This window comes from Lissotriton vulgaris, chromosome 1_1 (assembly GCF_964263255.1).
Source record: "Lissotriton vulgaris chromosome 1_1, aLisVul1.2, whole genome shotgun sequence".
Classification (NCBI taxonomy): Eukaryota; Metazoa; Chordata; class Amphibia; order Caudata; family Salamandridae; genus Lissotriton; species Lissotriton vulgaris.
Genome location: NC_141685.1, coordinates 1998689653 through 1998714693, shown reverse-complemented (window position 1 = coordinate 1998714693; position 25041 = coordinate 1998689653). Strand labels below are relative to the sequence as shown.

At 43.8% G+C, this 25041-nt stretch overlaps 1 protein-coding gene across 1 annotated transcript in view; it reads left to right on the top strand.

Annotated features, from left to right (window-relative positions):
- DHTKD1 (dehydrogenase E1 and transketolase domain containing 1) overlaps positions 1-25041 on the top strand; it is a 1474452-nt gene that overhangs the window by 620554 nt on the left and 828857 nt on the right. The window contains exon 8 of the mRNA XM_086919908.1: positions 16982-17294. Coding sequence (XP_086776034.1) covers positions 16982-17294 — 313 coding nt within the window. The remainder of the gene's footprint in view (positions 1-16981; positions 17295-25041) is intronic.

The following is a 25041-nucleotide window of genomic DNA, read 5'->3' as shown; positions in this document are numbered from 1 at the left end:
ATTATTGGGTTTTAGAAAACTTCTGTTCAGATTTAAGCACATAAGTGCTCTTTGCAAAATGTATGTATCTAAGAAGGGACCATCTGTCCTGCGTTGGAAAGATCAAAAGAAACTTAACATTATTTTAGATCCCAATGAGATTGAACAAGTTTTAATTTTAGATGAAGATGATTCCTTAGGAAAAAATCTATGCAACGATTTTCCAAATGTTTTTTCAGGGACTCTAGGCAAAATTGATGGTTTTGAAACCAGATTCTGTTTCTGAAATACACAAGTTAAGAAATATTCCTTTTGCAGTCAGGGAGGAAGTAGCTAATGAGCTGAATAGATTCGCCAATTATGGTGTTATCGAGCCAATTGTGAGTTCTCAATGAATTTTCTCCATTGGTGGCAGTTAGGAAGGCCAATGGAAAAATTAGGCTCTGCATTGATTTACGCCATTTAAATGCCAATATTCAAGTTGATCAATTTCCCCTTCCTAAAATCAACGAGATGATTTCTAAATCTAGAGATATGCAAGTTTTTTCAACCATAGACTTGTCCCAGGCGTATCGCCAAATCCCCCTGTCAGACACTAGCAAAGATCTCAGTGCATTTGTGTCTCATATTGGATGTTACAGGTACACTAGGATGCCATTTGGCCTGGCCTCAGCGGCTGCTGTATTTCAGCGCCGTATGCACAACATTTTTGGTCATTTGGAGTATGTCCTTATATTTCAAGACGATATTCTAGTTATGGGGAAGAATAATGCTGACCATAAAACTAAACTTGTATATGTACTTTCTTTGTTAAACAAATTTGGTTTAACTGTTGAATATTTTAAGTGTAAATTTGCTGCTTCTAGTGTAAACTCTTTGGGACATGAAATGAGTGCAGTGGGAATTCGTCCCAAAGCAAAGCTAGTTTATTCTATAACTGATGCTCCTAAACCAAAGAGTAAAGATGATGCCAAATCTTTTCTTGGCATGGTGGAATTTTTCTCTAAATTCATCAACAATGTCTCAAGTAGAACCTTTCACATTAGACAACTCCTTAAAAGTGAAACAGAATTTAGGTGGGGCAATTCTTGCTAAGAAGAATTTGATGACATAAAAAATGCTATTGCGCATGCCCCTGCTCTTCAGGGTTTTGATCCTTATGGAAAAAATATCATTACTACTGATGCTAGTGCCACAGGAATTGGTGCTGTTTTGTCTCAACTTGATGAGAATGGAAAAGAGCATATTGTAGCTTATGCTTAAAGATCCTCGTCACATGCAGAATGTAAATATGCAGTTATTGAACGTGAGGCGCTTGCCTGTGCTTGGTCTTTGAAGCATTTTAGAACTTTTGTTTGGGTCAAGAATGTAATCTTCAAATGTGATCATAAACCCCTGGTTAAGGTCTTATCCAATGTTGGTATGGTCAGTGTTACTGCCAGATTAGCGAGAATATTGATGAGACTATTGGATTATATTTACAAAGTAGTTTATATTCCTGGTAAAGACAATGCCATTGCTGACTTTCTTTCAAGGTTTCCTACACAATTAATTGAAAATCAGGATGACCTTATGGAAGATGTACAGGTCGCTTGGTTATGGGACCATGGTGTAGATTCTATTCAAAGGTCTGAGTGGAATGAGGCCCTTGACAAAGATGACAACTTGAGGAAAAATTTGGAATTTATAAATTCTGGTAGGCACGCAAAATTGAGATGAAAGAGTTAAAAGCTTTTTGGGTGGTCAGAAATGAACTGGCTTGTTTAGCTGGTAATCTTGTTAGAGGAGATAAGTTGGTTGCACCGTTTAGTCCCAGAAATAAGATAATAGCTTTATGTCATGATGGTCATCTTGGAATTTTTAAAACTAAATCAGTTATCAAAAGTAAGTTTTGGTGGCCAGGTATAGACATTGAAGTGGAGAGAGCAGTTAGAGAATCTGAATTATGTGCTTCAGCTGACAAATCTCTTAAAACTTTAGGCCACCCATGAGTGATTTCATGTGTCCAGAGTATCCCTGGCAGAACGTTGAGGTGCACATTATGGGTCCTATAGGAAGTTCAGGAAAATATATAATTTCCATGATGTACATGTTTTCAAAATGGCCAGTAGTTAAAACCATAAAGAATTTAGATACTGGAACTGTAATAAAGTTTTTTGATGAAGTGTTTCTTAATGAAGGGACTCCTGCTTTAATTATTAGTGACAACGGAGTACAATTTACTTCTGAAAAGATGACCCTTTATTTGTCTAAGTGTGGTATTGACGATAAAACCACTACTTTATATAATCCTAGCACAAATGGATTAATTGAAAAGTACAACAGAGTGTTAAAAGGTGCTATTCAGTTGGCTTTTAAAAACAATGTTCCCTGGGAGATCCAAGTGTTCAAAACTCTTTGGTCTTATAGGTTTTCCATTTCTGATGCCACTAAATTCTCTCCTTTCGAACTCATGAGAGGAAGAAAACCCAGATCCAAATGGGTTCCTGGGTGGATTAAAACTTTTGGTGAGGTCAGTTGGTCATCTGCTGAGGTCATGGAAAATTTACACTATAAACATGATGAATACAAAAAAGTATATGATAAAAAACATAATACTCCTGATGTAAATTTGGCCATTGGTCAATGAGTTAGAATTAAAAAACCTGGTTTTATTCCAAAGGATGCCAGCATATTTTATAATCCTCAACTTATAGTTCAAATTAAAAAAAATGCTGTCATTTTGGACGATGGAAAGTGCTGAAATCTCAAAAGAGTTGCATTGTGTAAACAACCTGTCTGTTATGTTCCTGATGATTCTGTATGAGTTGATTCCCGAATTCCCGACAAGATGCAAAGAAAAATAAAGCAACCATTGATGATCATCAACAAACATTAGAAGGATTCATGGAAGGTGTCCATAATAAGAACTTTCTTGGAAAGCCTCCACGTGCTGTGCAGGAATATATTTGTAATTAACTGTAATATATATATTGGTTTTTTTTTTTTGTTAGGAAAAGAGGGGGGATGTGTAGTGTTATCCGTTCCGTTCCTCGTGAAGCTCCTGGCTTTCTCGAGGAATGGGAAGAATGTTGTTTATTAACTTAGCTCTGCGTGCGCTTAGGCATGCGAGTAGGCATGTTATGATTTAGAAATGTATGGTTGCATGGGAGACGGTTAGCGGTCTTACCGGGCAGATGAGATTTAAATCTGAACCTGGAAGCTGCTGCCTCGTCTTCGTCTGGTTCTTACTTTCAATAAATTGGAGTTATAAAATTCTTTACGTGTCAGTTTTCACTACACAGACGCTTTGGATTTGAGTGCCATGTGAATGCCAGGAGGTCTCCTAAAACATATCATTGCTCATCAATCTGCTACCTGGTTTCATGTAATGTTAGGAGGTAGGTGGGGCATGACTTCAAAAATCTCTACCAGAAAGTGCCTGAACCAGAAATGCCTGTTGGCGCCCCTACTTTTTTCACTGTATATGGCGGATCTGCTTGATGGGTTTAGTAAGGTTGCTGATGATGCCGCAAAATTAGACTCTTATCCTTTAGGGAAACTCCTTTAAGCAGACTATATTGTTTTGCTGGACCTGACTCCTAAAGGCCTCCAGAAATTTCTTGCTATCCTGTCATCTTACTCAGACGCTCAGTTCTTTTAGTTTAATATAAATGAAACCAAAGTCACTAGGTTTTGTTCAAAGGGATGTCGGACCAATAAAAAGTATAAGTGATTATGTAATTATTCTACCTTAGAAGTGGTAAAGTAGTACCCTTATCTTGGAAGAATTATGTCAAGAAATTTGGTTTACACTGAACATATTGCACATATTTCAACTAAGGCATATGCTCATGGAAATGCACTAAAGACATGTTATGGAGCAACAGGTTACAGGGACTTTAATCATCTCCTAACAGTATAGAAAATGAAGATTCCACTGATCCTTTTATATGCTACTAGCTTACCGGTCGCGCGTTGCTGCGATGTCAGAAGAAAGGAAATTTAAGGAAACTTGTTATGATAACATTCAATTTACATTGTGTCATTTTTATTGAAACTTATTCATTTTAATATGGAAAACATTTTAAAGTGTTGTTTTAATTCTGTTTATTTATTTGAGTGCTTGTGGATACACAGTATTTTTTGTTTTTCCGTCTGGTGCGTACACGAATAAATCAGAAGGTTTTCCGACGCGTGAGCTGGCCACATACAGTTGTCCATGTGAGATGCACGGATTCTCCAAATCTAGTCCACACACTTGCAGCGATTGTCCTTGTGCTTTGTTGATGGTCCTTGCAAAAGCGAGTCACACTGGAAACTGTAAACGTTCAGCATTGGAAAGATTATGAAGGCCTTGGAGGGCCGGGGCGCCGATATTTACCAATTTTTTATTTTTGTTTGCCAGAAACTTTCGCGGGAGTGTACTCAACAACTTCTCAAAGTTTCATGCCGATCGGATGAATGGTGTAGTAATGCATAAAGGACAAACAGGCAGACATACTTTTGTTTTTATATATATATAGATAGAGATAAATATTAAACAATGGTACTTTATGCATATAATGGAGGGGAAGATTATTATTACTATTTGCACTTTAAATTTAATTGTCTCAATAGAAGCCCTTGGGCTAGAATTTGGATTGCTGAGCACTTACATACGGGGACTAGCCGGTATCTTATGATGGTATTATTGTATTCTACACACCAAAGGAAAGTCCTTAAGAAGTCTGACAGCCTCGGGATGTCTCTTTCTATATACAAAGGCTGGTTCATTTTTAACTAACATTTTATTTGCACTTCAGCACTTTTCTATGAATGGAATAGATATTCAGAATATGAGCTATGTCATCTTAGAATTTTTCTAAAGCATATCATGAAAAATGGCTCCATGAATAATGATATGGATATATGTAGAGCAAAATCCTGTTTCTATTGTCTTATTCAATCATTTATAAGAGGGGTGAGTGTGTCCTCCCATTCATAAAAGCTTTTCATTATACTGTTATTTTTGGAGTATTCTACAATGTAATAAATATATAAAGAACTTCTTGTATGTTCTTTCAGTTGTGAGTTTTATACACAGTAGAAATTTTTCAGCAGTCCATCATTGATCATTCTTGGAGTTTTCCACAAGGTAGCAGATGCCAAAGCAATTGACACATGTTCCGCCCTCTGGTGGCCCATTGGCCTAGGACTTTCTCAAGGCTGTGGGAGAGCAATTGAGTAGACTGCCCGCATCGTTGCAAGTCAGAACCGAGTTTTTAATTGTTTTTAAATTGCTTTCTTAAGTATTGTATTTTAACCAGTTGTTCCTTTTGCTATTTTGCACACTGCTTTTTATACTCGCCTTAGTTGTTGACGCCTGTACCCACTTGCTCCCCAGTCCACCACGGTCTTTCGGTTGAGTGGAGTGAGTGGAGGCGGGTTGGAGGCAGAGACATAGCAAGGCTCAGTGTATTTCCATGATGATGTCTGCATTCTTAGAGCGACCACGGGATACTTCAGCTCTTGTTTGATTGGACACTGGCTATACTACAGGTACACAGGCTTTGGATGTTTGAAATGCTTTCTCAGCATCAGCTATGGGAACTGAAGATCACCTTTGCTCGATTGACCTGATCTGTGAGGTGTTACAGGGACTCTCGTCTGTGAAGGCAAGCAGCAGTGATGTTGCATCTTCCACACAAAACACATAAATATTTGGCTCTCCGTGTGCTGGGAAGTTTTCGGCCTTTTTCCAAAACAACCAAAATCGGAATTTTAAAACAATTTTCTTTTTCTCTCTCTTATCACTTTTAATGAGCACCATAGCTTTCGGACGTACTCAGTTGCTCAAACTATATATGTACATATTTTTAAGGACTTTATAGCCTTTTGAGATCGAGCCTAGAGGTAGTGCGTACGCCAGACATTTTGTAATCTGTATGTTAAGATAAAACACACCCACGACAGCTGGCCGCTTTTAATAAGTTGCTTTGTCTGCCTCCACTAATTTCACATTATTGGTAGATGTCTATTACACATTTGTCCGGCCTTGTGGGTGTTCTGTTCCCGTCCTGGCGTCCGCCCCAGCTACACTGATCCTTACGATATGGCATATATGTTCTCTTGACCTGCACTACTTTCCCTTACTGCCCTCTCTGCGGGCTGGCACACAGCTTCTTGTTTTACTGGTATCCCTTCTATAATCTCATTCACTGCAACAGAGCAAAAAGCTCGCCATGTACGAGTCTGGTCGGAGCACTAACTGCTCCTTTATATTTTTTGTTTTATAAAAATTAAAAGGCACAAGCCGGACTTTAGCGCTTTAGGTTGCTCTGCTCCTTAGTTACCTCTCTGGCTCTGCGGGTGCGGCCATTAGAGATGGGGCGGGTGGAGCCAGGGACACTGTATTCTCCTTTGTTCTTGGAGATCCCATGTAGTTAAAAGCAGCCCCGTCCTCCATTCTGCTAATCCTCTTTCAGAGGCATCAGAAGCAGACCTGCTGAGTGGGAAACTCTTTGTCACTCAGCAAGTCTGTTTCATTTTCAACATATTTTCTGCCAGCCTGTTAATTAACAAATGCATGAAGACAAGGGGCAAGGTAAGATTTGTCCTGTCAACCTTGCTAAGCCATGGGCCGGATATTGGGGGAGGGGAAGGGGTAGAGCTGGGACACTGCGGGCTTATTTTTCACTGCAAGAGAAACAGAAAGAATCCTACCTTCTCCCTTGTCTTCAATCATTTACGAATTAACAAGCTGACAGAAGAAATATTGCAAAAATGAAACCGACTCGCTGAGTATCCAAGAGTGTCTCAGCCAGCAGGTCTGCGTCTGACGCCGCTGGAAACTTTTGAGGCAGCTGTAATAGACGTCAGAACTTGCTAACTAAGGAAGGAAGCAGGAAGTACGAGTCATCCAGAGAGCACTGTAAGGGAAACCGTAAACAAAAAGAAACATTCTTAGTTCAGTGCCAGGACAAAAACGTAACAAAAAGTAACAATTCGATCTGACTTCACTTGCAGCCTAAATCCCTCCAGTTGCACTGTACACTGTCTGAACCTCTTTTAGAGGTTCCTTTCCACATTGACCGGTTTACCTCCCTTTTTTCTACCAATTGCATCCTAAATACGAAGTAAATGTAGACGTGAAGTCTTGTATCTTCAGGTTTTTTTTTTTACTCATTAAGTCCCAAAGACGAGACCTATTGGCTATGCCAATGCTTGTTACTTATATAAAGGACTTATAATGTTTTTTTGTGGTATTTTTATAAACTTTTAAAACAGTTTATTAATATTGTTTTTTTGATTCAGGACATTCCCTTTTAATTTTGTAGTATATCGTCCTGTCGGATGAGGAGTGGGTGTTATGATTCTCAATGTACCCCAATATAGGCCTGGATAGTCACCTAACCTTTTACCCTGCCATTGTACTACATAACATGTTTGTTGCTGACCTTTTACCTAGTTAGGTGCTCCGAAAACTAGCCTCATTTATTATGCATGAGGATTCTCAGAATCACAGCAGAATTACCATTTTCTGCAATATAACAATGTATAAGTGTCATCATTATCGTCATCCTCGGCCAACATGACACAGCAAGGTACAAACCGTGAGGGTACCTTTTTGATATAGAAATACAATATCTTTGCTGAGGCAGGCAGAGCATCCTAGGACCGTTTTCTGAGTAACACACTTCATCAGCCAGGCTAGCTTGAATCCAGTGGTAAAGTGAGCAAGGGACCCAGGTCTGGGTATACTTTGCCAACTTAGGGCAACCATAGCAAACACAAGGAGATGATGGACAGAGTGCTGAAAGTTTTCAGACACTTACACCTAGTCACAGATCTGGGCTGAATCCATCATCATTCTTTAGCTCACTTCGCCACCTCAGTTCAGACCCAGTTGTATGCAAATCAGTCCCAACCCTGTGCCTCCTGGGAACAGTCCATGCTGACTCGAAATGCTGAGGTTCCTGCACGAAGACACTACAGCATGCAGTGGTCTTACATCCCTCGCGAGTTGTCCATCTCGAGACCAAGACGGGGGTCCTTCGTTCTCTCACTTCAGGTAATGGGATTGACTCTATCCTAGGGGAATTCTTCGCTATGCACCTACATACATGTAAGGTACATTTATTTTATTTATTTATTTTAAAGGTTTTATATAGCACTGCCTGGACCCAATAGTATCTGAGCGCTTTACAAGTTATTGATAATACAAAGTTGAAGAATAGCTTTGGTACATTGAAATAATAAGATAAACAATTTTCACATCTGGCGCAGATTTTAAGTGGTTCAGAACATGGAAGACCAAGGTCAAACAACAGATCGAAGATAGTAGAGCTGGAATGAGTGGATGGGTTTAATACTGATAAGGCAGAGTAGGAATTGATAGCCAGTGGCTGTGTAGTAAGAGCCCGAGTATTTGTTGCGAAGGAGCAGCTTGAGGTCTTTTTTGAAGCTGGGGTAGGCGGGGTTACAGCGAAGCTCTTTAGGGAGAGCATTCTAGACAGAGGGGGCATTTCCAGAGAAAGAGCGTGATTGTGTTGATTTCTTTTTTAATAGCGGAGGGACAAGGATAAGAGCGTTAGTGCTCCTTGTTCTGGTGCAGCCTGCTTTGTGGAGTTTGTCGGTGAGATAAGATGGGGTATTTTGATGGAGGGCTTTGTGGGTGATGCAAGCAGTCTTGTAGGTGGTTCTGCTTTCAATCGGGAGCCATTTGAGGTCTTTGAGAACGGGGGAGATGTGGTCAAAACGTTTGCCGCCAGTAATAAGCCTGGCAGCAAGGTTGAGAACGGATTTGATACGGGCAAGGTGGACTTTAGGAGTTCCTGCAAGAGTGGCATTACCGTAGTCAATTCTTGAGAGGACCAACGACTGCACAACAGATTTAAAGTCACCGGTTGGAATGAAGTGTTTGATTTTTTTTGAGATGCTGGAGTATGAAGAGTTTATTGTAATATAGAATGGCCAGCAAGGGGTTTTGTTTATATAAATTTTCAGCACTTGTTAGGACTTGTTTAGGGGCAATCAAAGTACCAAAACCTGAAATCAATCAGCGGCTGTTCAATTAAATTTAAAAAGACATGAAACCAGGATTTTTTGTTTGTCTGAAAATTATTATTTTAAATTCAAGGCAAAAAGATTTCTGTACAAAAAATGAACATTAACATAGGACAGGGTACATACATAGATATACTTTGGATATTTAAGGTGTTGGTTGCTTTTCCTATAACAAGTCCTAACAAGTGCTGACAATTTATATAAACAAAACCCCTTGCTGGCCATTCTATATTACAATAAACTCTGCCCGAGCCCGCAAGGGTATATTGGGTTACTCACCTTCTTATACACTGGAATATGAAGAGAGCACCTTTTGCTGAGTTTTTTATGTGGGGGTAAGACTGAGGTTCTGGTTAATGCTGATGCCGAGGGATTTGACTGAGTTAGACATGGAGAGAGAGCAGTTGAGGGCTTTGATCAGAGATCCAGTGATGAATGGGGAGCGGATTGTTTTTAGGAGAGAATAGAATGATTTCAGGTTTTTTTGGGTTGAGTTTGAGGTGGTTGTGATGGAACCATAGTTGGATCTTAGTCAAGGCATCTTTGAGATGTAGAACATCGGCATGGGATTTGATCCTATAGTAAAGTTGGGTGTCATCAGCATAAAGGTGGTAACCGATTTTGCGTTTGTTTGACGATGACGATGAGGGTGAGGGGTTCCACGAAGAGGTTGAATATGGTGGGAGAGAGAAGGGAGCCCTGGGGGATGCCCATGGTAACTGGTAGAGGTTTAGAAAGGCAATTGCTGATTTTAATTTGTTGGGTTCTATGTTGGAAAAAGGAGGTGAACCACTTTAGAACAGCTCAGTCAAAGCCAAAACGGCCTTTGAGTATGTTGAGTAGGGCAGCATGGTTAACAGTATCAAAGAAAGCAGAGAGGTCAGGAAGAATGAGAAGGAAGGATTCACCTTTGTCTAGGGAGCAATGGATATCGTCATTGATGTTGAGCATGGCTGTTTCAGTGTTACAGCCATTTCGAAAACCTGATTAGGAGGCATCTAAGAGGTTGAATGAGTTGATGTGCTTGTCCAGCTGGCGCAGGGCACATTTTCCAGGGTCTTAGATAAGAAAGAAATGTTAGAAATAGGGTGCAGGTTATTTAAGTCATTGGGGTCAGCTGTAGCGTTTTTGATGATGGGGTAATTTGGCCTAGTTGGAAGGATGCCGTGACAATACCGGTGGCAAGGGAGGAGTTGATGATCGAGGTCCAATATGTGGTGATGTTTTGTTTTAGTTCTTGAACTAGATGGGCCGGGATAGGATCTCTGGTATGTGAGGATGGTTTCATCTTGGAGATGATGCTAAGGATATCACTTTCTGAGACAGGACAAAAGCTATTCCAGGAAGCATTGTTTTTTTTCGCTGGGGGGCAGTGTAGTAAGGTACCGAGGGGGTGGCAGCAATGGCGAGTTGAGCAGAGTCCGGCGGAGGGATAGGAATGGAAAGAGACACAGGGAGAATGTTAAGGAGGGGAGGTTGGTCATGTGGGGGGGTGTTACGGCGAAGGATAGGTCAATCTTGGTGATTTTGTCTAAGAAGAAGCTAGCGATTTCTTCACATCTATCAACTGTGGCCGGAAGTTTGGGGGGGCTAAGGTAGTTTGGTTTTAAACAATGTTGAATAATTCCCTAGGTCGATATTTTTGCCCGGTCAAGTTGTGAACAGAAAAAGGATGCTTTTTCATTAAAGATATGTTTTTTGTAGTTGGCCCTTGCGGCTCTGAGGAGGGCAAGATTTGAGGGGGATAACTGTTGCCTCCAAGTGAGTTCAGTCTGTCTGAGAACTCGCCCCTCATTGTTAAGGTTGGTATTGAACAGGATTTGGATGGTTTGCTTTTTTGAAGTTTTAGTTTGGCTGGGGCGATTTGGTCAAGGACCTCAGCGATAGATTTGTTATAATGTTCAGTAAGGTCACTAGCACTATGGGAGAGAGGAGTAAGTCGTAGGTGAGCTTTTATTTTAGTCTCCAGCTCGTCCTGGGGGGATAAGGTGAAGATTTCTGGTCAGTTTCATTTGTTTAGTTGTATTAGAGGAGGGGGGCACAGAGCTGTTTATCTTGAAGAGGATGAGGTGCTGGTCGGACCAGTCATTGGGGATAATGTGGGAAAGAATAGCCAGGTCCTTGCTGGTGATAACAGCGTCAAGGGTGGCACCTTTGGCGTGTGTCTGAGATTTGCAAAGTTGCTTCAAGTTGCTGATATCGAATAGGTCATTGATTAGGTTGATAGAGGGGTCTTTAATTTTGTTCCAGTGGAGGTTGAAGTCCCCAAGGAAGAGGTTACTAGAGTTGGTAATCACTGATTGGATAAGAAGATCAGAGAATTCTTCGACAAAGGAGAGAGGGTCACCAGGGGGATGGTAAATATTATGTAGGTGAATCGGAGGGGAGCCCTGAACTGTGAGTTCAGCACCAAGATTTTAAAAGTAGCACGGTTAGGGTTTAGGTGCATCTAGTTAGGGTCAGCATCATAGGAGTATGCATTATTACTGTCATGTATTTCTAGGCCAGAAAATGTCCATTGTTTTAGCACTGTGGTAGAAGTCTACCATCTATTTACTCTCCGAATACATCTGTTTGTGTCTTATGGATGTTGCAGCACACATATTTTACCCTAGAATGACCCTGGTTAAATAAATGCTTATTGAAAATATCCCCATTGTTTATTCTTTTTATCTCTCAGAGACAAAGTGAGCACGAGTGACTGAGCCAAAAGAACTGTACTGTTTCCACTATCCCTGAGGGGACTGTGTTTTCATGTTAGATAGTTGCCAGGATCTATTCTCTCCTTGGTAAGAGGGGTTCATAGTGGCACTGTGAGCTAGCTGGTATACAGATGAACATCTCCGGTGGGGGGAAATTAGTCTGGGTACCAATCCCACAGTTTATGTTGTCTAAACCCGCAGATCCTATACAGACTTATAAGAACTACACAACATGGTATATGGTATTAAAGTGTAAAGGAAGGGGTTCTCAGTATGTATACATCAAATTCTTGGAGGCGAGTCTCCTTGAGGAAAGACGTTGGCTGCCACTGTTTGATGTTCACCCAAAATACCTAATCCCCTTGAGAGTTATTAGGACCTCGAACATTAACGTGATAATTTTCAGTATCACAGTGTACTAGTTGAGTGACATGTCAAGCCACTATTTCCCAGTCTGATCATAAGCTGGAAGTGTGAAAAAACAAGTGGTTTATGGTGTATAACGTTCACCCTAAATTTAGGATTCCCAAACTGTAACAAAGTGATCAAGAACACCCAACAGTTGGTTTAACAAACCAGATAAGTAGCCGTAACCATTTATACAAACATGCAAGCCATCATGGTTGACATTACGAGAGCCCACCAAACACAAGTAGACAGGGGTGTTTGGCAGTGAGGATGCCAACAGTAACCCAAGCCGAGTCCCAGATAGAGGACAAGATACCTTGCTGGTATTGGTTCTGCAATGGAACAGGTTCACTCGTGCTTAACTGCAAAGTAAACACAAATTGCTCGGGCTAGTCCACTTTATGCGGTGTGCCCTCCTCTGATGAGCATCAGAGATGTTCTATAAGCTGAGCCTTGTTGTTTTCAATTTCAGTAAAACTTGGGGGATGCCCAGCCTCCAGGCCCGCGCAAACCCTTCCATCATCCCTCTCTCAACCTCCTCCATCTATAGGTCTTGGATGTATGTGCTTCACATCCTGGAGGCAGACCGTGCGGTGTGTGTGACCTTCCCGGGGGAAGATCATGCGAAATGGCTGTACCCGTTGGTATTTAGTATTTTGTATGGTAAGAAAGTCTGGATGAGTATAAAGAAGCGCAATTCTGAACGGGAGGTTGAGAAAAGGTCCTGGACGAGAAGCAACTGCACACCATTGAAGGGGAGAGGGATGCCCTATAGAGCCTAGATCATGATGATTGTTAGTGTAGCGGTGCATACAAGTGAGTTTGTAAGGTGTCCGCTTTCCAGCCCTATCAAGAGGCAGCACCCTATGGGCACTACCCATTATCATGGGTTCACTGGTTCACTGTTGCTTCTCTCTAGGATGGTGTTGAAGAGATCTGTGAGGTACTTTAGAAGAACAGTGTCCAAGATGTGGGTTGGAATGCCTCTTATATACATGTTTATACATAAAGTTGCAGGATTACGCCTCTGATGATTCTCGTCCACCCCTCGGGTTCTGTTTGGGTGAGTTCACCATCTTTTGCTTTACAAGAGATGTACTGACAAAGAAACGTTTTGAAGGTGGGCTCTTTTTGAAACCCTGATGATATCTCTGTGTGACGCATCCAGAGCCCCGCTGCTTCTGAAGGTGCTGGGGCACTGTAGAGTGTTGCTTCACAGAGGGGGGTGTGCCTTAATTTCACCAGTAATAAAATATAACCTCACCCTCTGGAGGTGGAGTATGCACCTACTAGTGAATGTGTGTCGCTCAACATGACAGGGTCCTGGGTGGAACTCCTCCAGTATGTTCAGGTTTGCGTCTGGGCCTGGGAGTGCCCCTGGAGTTCTTTGTGATAGGGGACTCAAGGGTGCACAGTGGCTACCATTGCCTCATGGTCACCGAGAGCTACAGGGCAGATGGACCAGCTACATTTTAGGCCTCACCTTACAAGATCATCAGGATCTGTATGTACACAGGAGCTGCTGCCTTGTGCACTGTATGATGTCCAAGTGTTGTCGCCATCAAAAGAGCCCCCACAAATGACGATCCCCAGAGATTAAGTCCCTCATCTTGGTTGAGCTCTACATTTGCAAGTCTCTTGGGGATCGCCAGCTGCCAAGGAAAGAATGCTAAAGGGCGCTCGGCAGGGCTAGGTGGCTCTTGTCATCCAAGTGTAAATATGCTGCTCACTGTCACATGAGGGCACAGCATCTGCGGCACCCAACAGCTGGCAGTGTGCATACACTCCTCTCCAGCCTGCACTGCCTGAGCATAGATCCACCATTCTGGTTCACACAGACTTCATCAAGGAGTCAGCCCGCTGTCCCAATCGGGCTGCATGGGAGAGCTTTTCAGTGCCCTGGCTGCATGACCGAGAGGAGCCCAACCAGCTCCAGGCGCAGTGGAAGTTTGGACCCTTGTCACTCGCTTCTGCACTACCCCATCTTCACCATTGGCTGAACGCCTGGCCTGCAGCTGTTTGCTGTATGGGTTGGCAGTTCTCAATGCCCAAGTCGCACGACCTCTGGCACCACTGCTCCCGTTGATCCATAGGGGACCAGCCATGCTTGTCTCTTAATCTGGCTGCACAGGGATCATAGCAAATGCCACGACTTGAACCTGTGAATCCCTTCCTCCAGCAGTGAGTGATGGGGTCTGTGCCGTCCATCATGTGAATTAAAGGTGATATTGTCGGGCCAGGCAGGGAGCATTGCAGCTTCACATCTGCCATCTTATCATACTTGAAAGCAAAAGACACACAATGATGGATGGAATGTGGAACAAATGAAACATTCACCCCCCAGTCAAGTGGGTTATATCCATCGTTCTTTTGCTCACCATGGCACCCCAGTTTAGATCCAGGCTCCAATGGAGAGCAGGGTCGAGGCTTATTTGCATATGGCTGGTTCTAAACTGGAATGGAATGGTGTGCAAGAAAACAACGGGTTTATTCCCAGATCTCTGTTTTGAGGGTGAATGTTTGAAATTGTTTCAGCATTCTGTCCATCAATTGTTCTTTTTGCATTTGTCGCCCTAGCTGGGGAGGGTATGTCCAGACGTGGGTCTGGTGCTCACCATGCCACTGAAGTCAAGGTAGCATGGCTGATGAGGAGTGATGCACTGAAACCGGTCCCAGGATGCTGGTTCCCACTCCAGGGAGGACCTGGCCTGGCATTTCGGGCTGGACTATTCCAATGGGTAGCAGGGTCGAGACATATTTTTTGTATGACTGGGTCTAAACTGGAATGAAATGATGTGCAAAAAGACAATAGATTTAGGCTTAGATCCCTGTACTGGGGTAAATGTTTGGCATTGGTTCAGCATTATGTCCATCACTTGTTCTTTTTGCATCTTGTCAGACTTGGCAGTGCCCCAACCTGATGTATTTTCAGTATTCGTCAATCCCTGTTGTTACTTACACAGAATTCCCTTACCAAGTTGAGTCCATCCCTGGTGGTACTTACCTACTGGAATGGGGAAAGGACATCAGTGATAAAGCATGATGCTAAAAATGAGGGTGAGATGTCCTTTTCCAATATCTTTGGATATCCATGGCACAATGAGTTAAAAACAAATTGAATGGTCTAATACTGTTGTACTCTTTTTTGAGAGTTTATTTTTTTCAAACCTTGGGATTCTTTATCTGTAGAGTGTACAAAGATCTTCTAAGCTCCAAACCAGGTGAGATGTTGGCTGAAGGTTTCCCTTCCTATGAAGACTCCTTGTGGGAATCTCTATCCATGAGGAGAAAGAAGGCAGTGGTCAACCTGTTCATACAGTCTGCTGTCTCTTGTTTCTGCCATTATCGTTTTTCAACCTGATATTGGGAAGGGCTGCAACGTATTTCTACCCTATTTACTCTGGGAAGAAATCTTACAAGTTGGAATTTCTGTTCTAGCCCTGAACTCAAGTGGGCTAAAATGATCCCAGGCTGTCCCCCCTTCCTGCCTCTTTTATATGAAGGCTCTGCCCCTTTTATATCGCTGCCCGCATTTTTCCTCTAGTGTAGACAGTCAGTAAGGGCAGCTTTTCCTACTGGCATTCTGCAAGCCTGGGATGCTAATACTCCCGTTTTACCTGTTCTTGGCCCTGATACCTCTGATTTTGTAAGGCTACCAAAAAGGGAGCAGCCAGCTCCCTCTCTTACCTCTACCTGCTACCACTTTGGCTGGAGGAGCCGGCCGCTGCTTCCAGGTACTCAGAAAATTTGAATAAAGCATACTTTAATACATTTCCAGCTGCTGTGCTTTGATTTGGCCATCATCCCTTCAGGCCTGCATTGTTCACTCCCATGGTGGATTTATGTCTGTGGTCTACAGTGGAGCTAGTTGAGGTAGAAATAGTAGGAAATAACCGTGGTATAGACCCTGCCACATTCCTCCAATTTGCCCTGGCTCCTTTGCATGTTTCTTTCAACTGATACCGCTTTGCTGCTACTTAATCAGTTGAATTTCAACAATTACACTGTAATAAGCACAGTGCTGGATTATTGTAAGGAGTTGTACCTCAGCCACAATATTTCCAGGTCGTCCAATATGCAGTATTCCCTCTAATTTCCAGTGATGACAAGTTGGTCTCTTGCACCCTCTTCTTGAGACCTTTTGATTGACTACCTATGCATTCATGGTTACTATTTAAATCACTGTTGGTTTTCTATCTTTTTCCCTACAGGGAGGTCCCTTTGTTTGTTGAAAATTAGTATATAGATTTGTCCTTGCATGCTTTCTGTTGTTTGTCTGCTCAATGGTTCAGGCAGTAGCGGAAAGGTGGCAGTACTTTCTGTGGCAACTCCTCAATATTTTAAAAATGACCTAAAACCCCTGATTATTTGCTGTGACCCACCTGTTCTGGTTCACACTTTATATATGGCGTTGTACATTGAATCAGGTCCTCCTTTTGCCCATTAATACCTTGTCAGTGTGTGTTGTTTTACTGTGGTAATAGTGCATAATATTGTCATACTTCAGTATATTATGTTGCAATGAAATTAAACACAATTGCTCTTTGTATGTAAGCTTGGTTTCATATAGCTCTGTTGTTAAAGATGTATGAGCAAGATCCTTGATAATGTAGCCTAGTTCAGTTAAACTATGGGGTAAATAGCTTTGAGGACACATTATGAGATACTCCATACTATAATTTTATATCACAGCACTATATGTTGTGCTAACGTTTTGTCTGTATTTTACCAGGAATCATGTAATGGTATCATATATGTTATTTGTTATCTACAACCTTCATATGAATATCAAAGTGAAAATAATTATTCATATTCATAATAGCTTGAATAATTTGGAAAATGTAAACCACTCATTTTTTTAACAGGTCTCGTAAAAGTATTCCAGATGCATATGCAGAGAGTTTAATAGGAGAAGGACTTATGACAGAACTTGAAGTTTCAGAAATAAAGACTAACCATTTCTCTAAAATGAACAACCACCTGACCAACATGACTTTGTACAGCCCACCTGCTACAAACCTACAAGCTCACTGGAGTGATATGGTGGAGCCCACGTCTAGGATCACTGCTTGGGATACGGGTGTGTCTGTTGACCTTTTGAAGTTCATTGGAGCCAAGTCTGTGCAGGTTCCTGAAGAAATTCATATGCACAGTCACCTTCAAAAGATGCACTCACAGGTCTGTATCTACGCAGTTGCTCATTCTTCCAATCTTGTTAGAATGGACACAAATAGATAATTTACACATGTCAGGAGCACCATAATCTCTTTAAACACTCTGTGAAATGTGTGAATGATGGCTAATCATCTGACTAAAGTGATGCAGTCTTTACCTGCCAGACGGACACAACACTGATAAACAATTTAACAAGAACACTTCCAATTTTACCTTGTAGAGTGTATCTGTCTATCGAGCTGTCTGTCGGAGTTTCCATTTACATATCTATCTAATAGACTATAAAGCACACTGCTTACTCAGTGATGGTCTTCCGAGTTGACCACTGTACTCTGAATGATCATCCATCCTGCTTACGAATGTCCATATTTAGATACAGTAAGTGCCACTTTGGAGGTATGACAAATGTTAGCAGCGGACACATAGTTGCAAAATTTATTTTTCAAGGCAGGTGGCATTATTCATACAAAATCTAATACATTATACTGGGGCTGAAGGTAATATTCTTATTCATCAATTGCCAGTCTTCGCGCCGCTTGACTTAGGTGTGGTCAAATTTACCAGGACCAAAAATAACTCATTATACTACATTCTGAATATTGAGTAATCTATAGCATTCAACAGGAGGCCCTGATACACTATTAAAAATTATGAGTTCACCTAAATATTTACCAGCAGTACTTTTTGAGAAAAAAATCAGACTTATTAGTACTCGCTCCGGTATTTTCAATAAATGGAAGGAAGATTTGACACAGTTTGGTGAGACTGGTAATTTGGGGTTAATCAAGCCTCTAATATTTCCGAGCACACTTCCTGGGTCAGGACAAGGCAGGTCAGCATCCTTCGGAATCAGGCAAAGGGCGGTCTGTAGAATCTTCAACTTGAAAGGATTATTTTTCAGTCAGTTTTATGCTCAACCACCAATGTACTGTCTCCAGTGCTACCTGGTCCATTTGGCATAGGTCCATGTACAGATTAAACAATAAAAGGGAGTATGATGATGAATTGCTCGCTCAGCTGAACTGCTTGAAGATATTTTGACAAACTACGTACGTAATCCACCCTAGGGTCCTCCTCTTTGAAAATGCGCAAGATGGTTTTTTTTTTCAAAACCATTTTTATTAGAGGGTCAAGCAAGTGCAGGCACAGCCCTCCACAATCAGGAGGAGACTGTCAACAGCGAGTATGAAAAGGCACATTTACGGCATAGCATCGAACCCCTCGTGTACAGCAATTTTCAAAAACTCAGAACACACATCCACCCACCAACCCCCCAGAACTCCCCCCAGTCCCCAACTACTGCCCACCCCTTATCCCACCCTAACCCTGTGCACGTGATCATTAAGCAGCCAGAATAGAAGAAGTACATATGTGGGGCCGGCCAACGGCCTAAGGTGCAGGGTCCACATCTTGAGGCAATGCATCGTCCATGTCCATAGGAGGATCGAGGGGGAGGCCCCTATAGCCCGCCCACCGCTTCCATATTTTGAAATGCTTGCGGGGGCACCCCCGAGCCTCAAAAACAGGCTGCTCCAGTCCCATGATGAAGTCCAGGCCCGCCTTCCAGGCACTAAGGGGAGGGGCTCGCTCGCTTTTCCAGGCCTGTGCCAGGTCCCTCTTTGCCACCACCAGTCCCAACAGCAGTAGGTGGCGCTTGTAGACGTTGCCCCCAATATTTTCCAACACATGCAGAAGGCCCAACCGGGGCGTACGGGGCAGATCCCATCCCAGTACCTCAGACAGGCAATCCCAAACCCCGGCCCAAAACCGAGTCAACCGCTCACAAGACCATACAGTATGAAGGAGGGTGCCCCTCTCTGAACCACACCGCAGACACTCCGGGTTGGCAATCAGACCCGCCCGCCACAGTCGCTCCCTCGTAAAATAAGCTCGGTGCAGATATTTGAATTGAATAAAGCGGAGGCGGGCTGCAATGGCCGTCCCCCGGGGGGATTCCAGGGCTTCGCGCCAATCGTCTTCGTCCAAGGGGCCGACAGCGGCTTCCCATAGGGCCTTCAGTGTCGAGAGCGAGGGGGAGCAGTGCGTGACCAGGGATCGGTAGATCTGGGAGACTTTTTTATCACCCAAGTCACCCATAAACAGCTTTGCTTCTATGGGACTGAAGTCTGGGAGCTGCTCCAGCCCTACCAGGCTAGGAATAAGGGCGTGGCGGAATTGGAGGTAGCGAAAGAACTGGGACCTGGGCATGTCGAATTCAGCGCTGAGCTCCTGAAAGGATTTAAGAGTGGTGCCGGAGAGGACATGCCCCAGGGACGAAACCCCGATTGCGTCCCAGCCGTCAAAGCCCTGCAGCGACGCCAGCGCCGGCAGCAGGCCGTTACGCCACAGCGGAGTCTCCGCCGTAAGTTTGCCCCACCACCCCATGCGGTGTAGAGCCCTCCGCCAAACAGCAAATACTAACTGGGTAACGCGGGGGAGCAATCGTCTCCTCCTGGCCGAGTACAGCAGAGTGTGGAGGGAGGCGCCGTCCATCAGAATGTGCTCCAGGGCATAGGCCGGGTCACCACGGTCCCCACACCACCACTCATTGAGCACCAGGAGATGGGAGGCCTGATGGTAGGACAGCATATCCGCGGTAGCCAGGCCACCGCAGTAGGTAGAGAGGAAGCACGTACGGAGCGCCACTCTAGAGGCACCTCCAGCCCACAGAACCTGCCTAACACTGAGTCAACACTGCGAAACCACTGCGGGTCAACCGGGTAGGGATGATTCTGCAGCTGGTAAAGAAGACGAGGCAAGGCCACCATTTTGAAAATGGCCGACCGGCCGTATATGTTAAGGGGCATACGTGTCCACGTTTTGATGTCCAGCTGGACCCGGTCCCAGACCGGCTGAATGTTCCGGCCCCATGCCTCCGTAGGCGAGGCAGAGAGAAAGACTCCCAAGTATTTCACCCCCTCCACTGCCATCCGAAGGGATGCTGCCCATGGAAGGTCCACCGCGCCATCACCCAGCACCCAGAAAATGCGCAAGATGTTTTAAAGCCTATGAAATGTAACAGAATAACGGTCCCAATAATGCCTCTGTCAGTGATTATCCATAGCCAGAGACGTTTTAAGGCATGGGCAAAGTGGGCTCTGGCCCAGGGCCCCAGCCTTTCATGAGGCCCCCTGATAGATCCATTTCTGTTCCCCACAATCTTGCCTTTATGAGCGTGAATGATTTTTAAACATAGATTATTTTAAATACAATTTTCCATGGCTAATGTTTAAGAGTCCATTACAGACGTTTAGCAGAGAAATGTTTGTTTGTTTTTCAACACAATGCAACAGCTCTAAAAAAGTTTCTTGTAGATCAAAACATGCCTTAACATATGAGAAATGGCAGTGGGTTGCGTATATGCAGAAATATTAGTAAGCTGTTGTTATATTACCGAATTCAAAACGCACTTTGCTAACCCTTAGATGGAACAACGTTTAGAATTTGTACCAGTTTGCCTGTGCAGAGTCAGTGACCCAGCCAAACAGGGCATGAAAAAGCTAAAATTGGATCATGCATTCAAAGTTGCTCCGATGAGGGACCCCCAAAATATGTTCGGCCCTAGGCTCTCAACACCCTTTGATGTCCCTGAGAACACCGGACACATATGAAGTGGTACCCATTTACAAATGGATGGGGGGATTTACTATGGAGTTTTTCCATGTTGTGAATGTTAAACACAAGTTAGTTGGAAGTAAATAGTAGGCAGTAGTCCCTGGAAGAGCTGCCAACTCTTTAAAACAAAAACATTTGAAATACAGCCTCCTTTCCTTTAGGAGAATTCGGCTACATTTAAAAAGAAAACGAAGATGTATTTAAAATGCATTTACATACATAGTGGTTAGCTGACCCCAGCAGTCCACCATCCCTCTGATGGCATCCAGTCGTAGTGAGTCTCAGTTTCTGACCTATCGTATGAATATTGATGAGGTATATCAGATTGTGACCAACACCGATTGGAATTTTGTGAACCTACCTATTAACACATAGTTCAGTTTGCAATATTCTTTTCAATTCTTAAAATGTTGGTGCACAACTTCTGATCACTTTTTATGAATGGCAGTTTTGTACATCAAGCCTATAGTCTAGCTAGTGGTGGCCTTGTTGGAGCTCAGGCACAAGTCTGCTCTGAAGCACCTATCTGGGATTATAGATTTTGTGGTACCCATTATTTCCATTTATGGAGTAATCAAGGGCCAGCATTGTGCAAACCTTGCAGTCTTTTTCAAAATAGGAAGGTGGTCCTCATAACTCATCCATTTTTTCTACTGAAAGTGTTCTTCCTAATCTGTCCTCTCCAGCTGAGAGGATCTTGCATTAGCTAAATGTGAAAAGAGCTTGGAGTTATTGTCAGATAGAACTAAGTATTTAAAAATCTTTGTTTAAGGTTTTTCATAAATATGACATCGCTAATACAGGACAGTTTGATTATATTCCTAACAATTGAACACTAGATTGATTTGCTATGCTACTAGAAAGTAGGTAAGCTATTACTTGGTAAACCTAAAAGTCAATTCAAACAGAGCCCTGGCAGGTTTAGTTAGAAAGGTTGCAGTTCCGTAGATCCGGTTGAGATTCTGTCAATCTTCCGGGCCTACTATGACATTTTACACTCACTAGTGGCTCTCTTGCCGACGCAAACATCAGGGGAGATAAGGGGCAGTCCTTACGTTTACTACAGGCTATCTGAAACATGCTTGAGTGTATTTCCTGGGCCCTAACTCTTGTACTGGGAGCAGAATAGAGCAAGGTATTCAGCAAGAAAACTTAGGAGTGGAGACTCATTTGACGCAACACCTTCACCATAAAAGCCAATTCCAAAGTATCAAATGCCTGTTTTGAGTCCAGTAGAACAGCCACCGTGGTCAGGTCTGAGCCAGTACATTACTATTAGTCAAGTCAAGTCAGAGAATTTATATAGCGCGCTACATACCCAGAGGGTCTCAAGGCGCTTGAGGAGGGGTGGGGAATTACTTGTCAAATATCCACGTTTTAAGTTGCTTTCTGAATGCTAGGTGGTTCTGGGTAAGGCGAAGGTAAGTGGGAAGTGAGTTCCAGGTTTTAGCTGCCAGGTAGGAGAAGGATCTACCTCCCATGGTGGTTTTGTTGATGCTAGGTACCGTGGCAAGGGCTTGGTTGGATGATCGTAGCTGGCGGGAGGGGGTGTAGAAGGACAGTCGTGTGTTGAGGCATTCTGGTCCGATTTCGTAGAGTGCTTTGTGTGCGTGGGTTAGGAGCCGGAAAGTGATCCTCTTATTGACGGGAAGCCAGTGGAGGTTTTTCAGGTGGCCAGAGATATGTTCTTTACGCGGGATGTATAATATGAGCCTGGCTGAGGCGTTTTGGATTCGTTGGAGTTTTTTCTGGAGTTTAGCGGTAGTACCGGCGTAGAGGGTGTTTCCATAGTCCAGTCGGCTCGTGATCAGAGCGTGGGTGACCGTTTTCCTAGTTTCGGTGGGGATCCAACGAAATGTTTTTTTGAGCATGCGAAGAATGTTGAAGCAGGATGAAGAGACGGCGTTGACTTGTCTGTTCATCGAAAGTGAGGAATCCAGGATGACGCCCAGGTTCCGTGCGTGGTCTGTCGGGATGGGTGCTTTTCCAAGGGCTTCTGGCCACCAAGAGTCGTCCCATGCAGAGGGGGAGGTGCCCAAGATGAGGACTTCTGTTTTATCTGAGTTCAGTTTCAGACGGCTGTGTTTCATCCATTCGGCTACTAATTTCATTCCTTCGTGTAGGTTAGTTTTGGCGGTGCTAGGGTCATTGGTGAGTGATAGGATCAGTTGAGTGTCATCCGCGAAGGAGATGATGTTGAGGTTGTGTTGGCGGGCGATGGCCGCGAGGGGGCTCATGTATACGTTGAAAAGGGTGGGGCTGAGTGAAGATCCTTGTGGTACGCCGCAGATGACTTCAGTGGCCTCTGACTTGAATGGTGGAAGGCGGACTCTCTGGGTTCTTCCGGTGAGGAACGAGGTGATCCATTCTAGTGCTTTTCCTTGGATTCCGATGTTTCTGAGGCGCTGTAGAAGGGTGCTATGGCAGACTGTGTCGAAGGCTGCGGAGAGGTCGAGGAGGATGAGGGCGACTGTGTCTCCATTGTCCAGCAGAGTTCGAATGTCGTCTGTTGCTGCGATGAGGGCGGTCTCCGTGCTGTGTTTTGCTCGGAAGCCGGACTGTGAGGAGTGGAGGGATTTGTTGGCTTCGAGGAATGCGGCGAGCTGGTTGTTGACAGCTTTCTCGATGACTTTGGCCGGGAATGGAAGGAGCGAGATGGGGCGGTAGTTTTTGAGTTCGGTGGGGTCCGCTGTGGGTTTTTTCAGAAGGGCGCTGAGTTCAGCGTGTTTCCAGCTTTCCGGGAAGGTGGCGGAGTTGAAGGAGCAGTTGATGACGTCTCGGAGGTGCGGTGCTATGATGGAGTCTGCTTTGTTGAAGATGTGGTGAGGGCATGGGTCTGTGGGGGATCCTGAGTGGATGGAGTTCATCAGGCGGATGGTGTCCTCAGTGGAGATTGGGTTTCAGTCATTAAGGATGTTCGAGGGGGGTGAAGGTCCAGCAGATGGTTGGATGGGTTGGTCTCCGGGTTGGTTGTCAAAGCTGTTGTGGATGTCTGCAATTTTGTTGTGGAAGAATGAGGCTAGGGAGTCGCAGAGGGCTTGAGATGGGGTGATGTTGTTAGAGTTGGCCGAGGGATTGGTAAATTCCTTGACGATGTTGAAAAGTTCCTTGCTGTTGTGGGCGTTGTTATCTAGTCGGTCCTTGAAGACGGTTTTCTTGGCCTTTCGGATCAGTTGGTGGTGTATGCGGGTGGCGTTTTTGAAGGCGTCCTTGGTGCTGGTGGTTGGGTCTTTTTTCCAGGCCTTCTCAAGGGCCTATTCAGGACAGCCATCAATGTTTGCAGTGGTAGATCTTTGTGGTATAAAGCCAAACTGGTCTGGTAACAGCAAGAATTGAATGAGTGGTTGCAGCAGCATTGATAGTACATTTGCTAATATCTTATTATCTGTGTTTAGCAGCAACAGTGGCCTATACGAAAGCATAGCTCAGGGTCCCTAACCTTGCTTCAACAGCACTAATGACAGCCTCCAGAATAGATGGGGAAGCCGGCCTTTAGCAATTGCGGCATTATACACATCCAGTAGCCGAGGCACCAGTAGGTCTATATACATCTTTTAAAAATCAAACGGTAAACCATCTCCAAAGGCCACCTTCCTGCTGGGCAGGGCCATGATTGCCCTCTTGACATCCACAATGCTACCTTACTATGCCCTACTGCCCTGCTCCTTACCCTTCTGTACTCCGCTGCCCAGCTCCCTTCATTTCTCAGCTGCCCTGCTCTATTTCCTTTCTATACCCTGCTGTGTATCCTTTCTGTACTCTGCCGCCATGCTCTGTATCCTTACTATACTCTGCTTGCCTGCTCTATATCCTTTCTGTACTCTGCTGCCCTGCTCTGTATCCTTTCTATGCTCTGCTGCCCTGCTCTATATCCTTTCTATACCCTGCTGTGTATATTTTCTGTACTCTGGTGCCCTGCTCTGTATCCTTACTATACCCTGCTACCCTGCTCCGTATCCTTTTTATACTCTGCTGCCCTGCTCTATATCATTTCCATACCCTGCTGTGTGTCTTTTCTGTACTCTGCTGCCCTGCTCTGTATCCTTTTTATTCTCTGCTGCCCTTCTCTATATCCTTTTTATACTCTGCTGCCCTGTATCCTTTCTATACTCTGCCGCCCTGCTCTATATCCTTT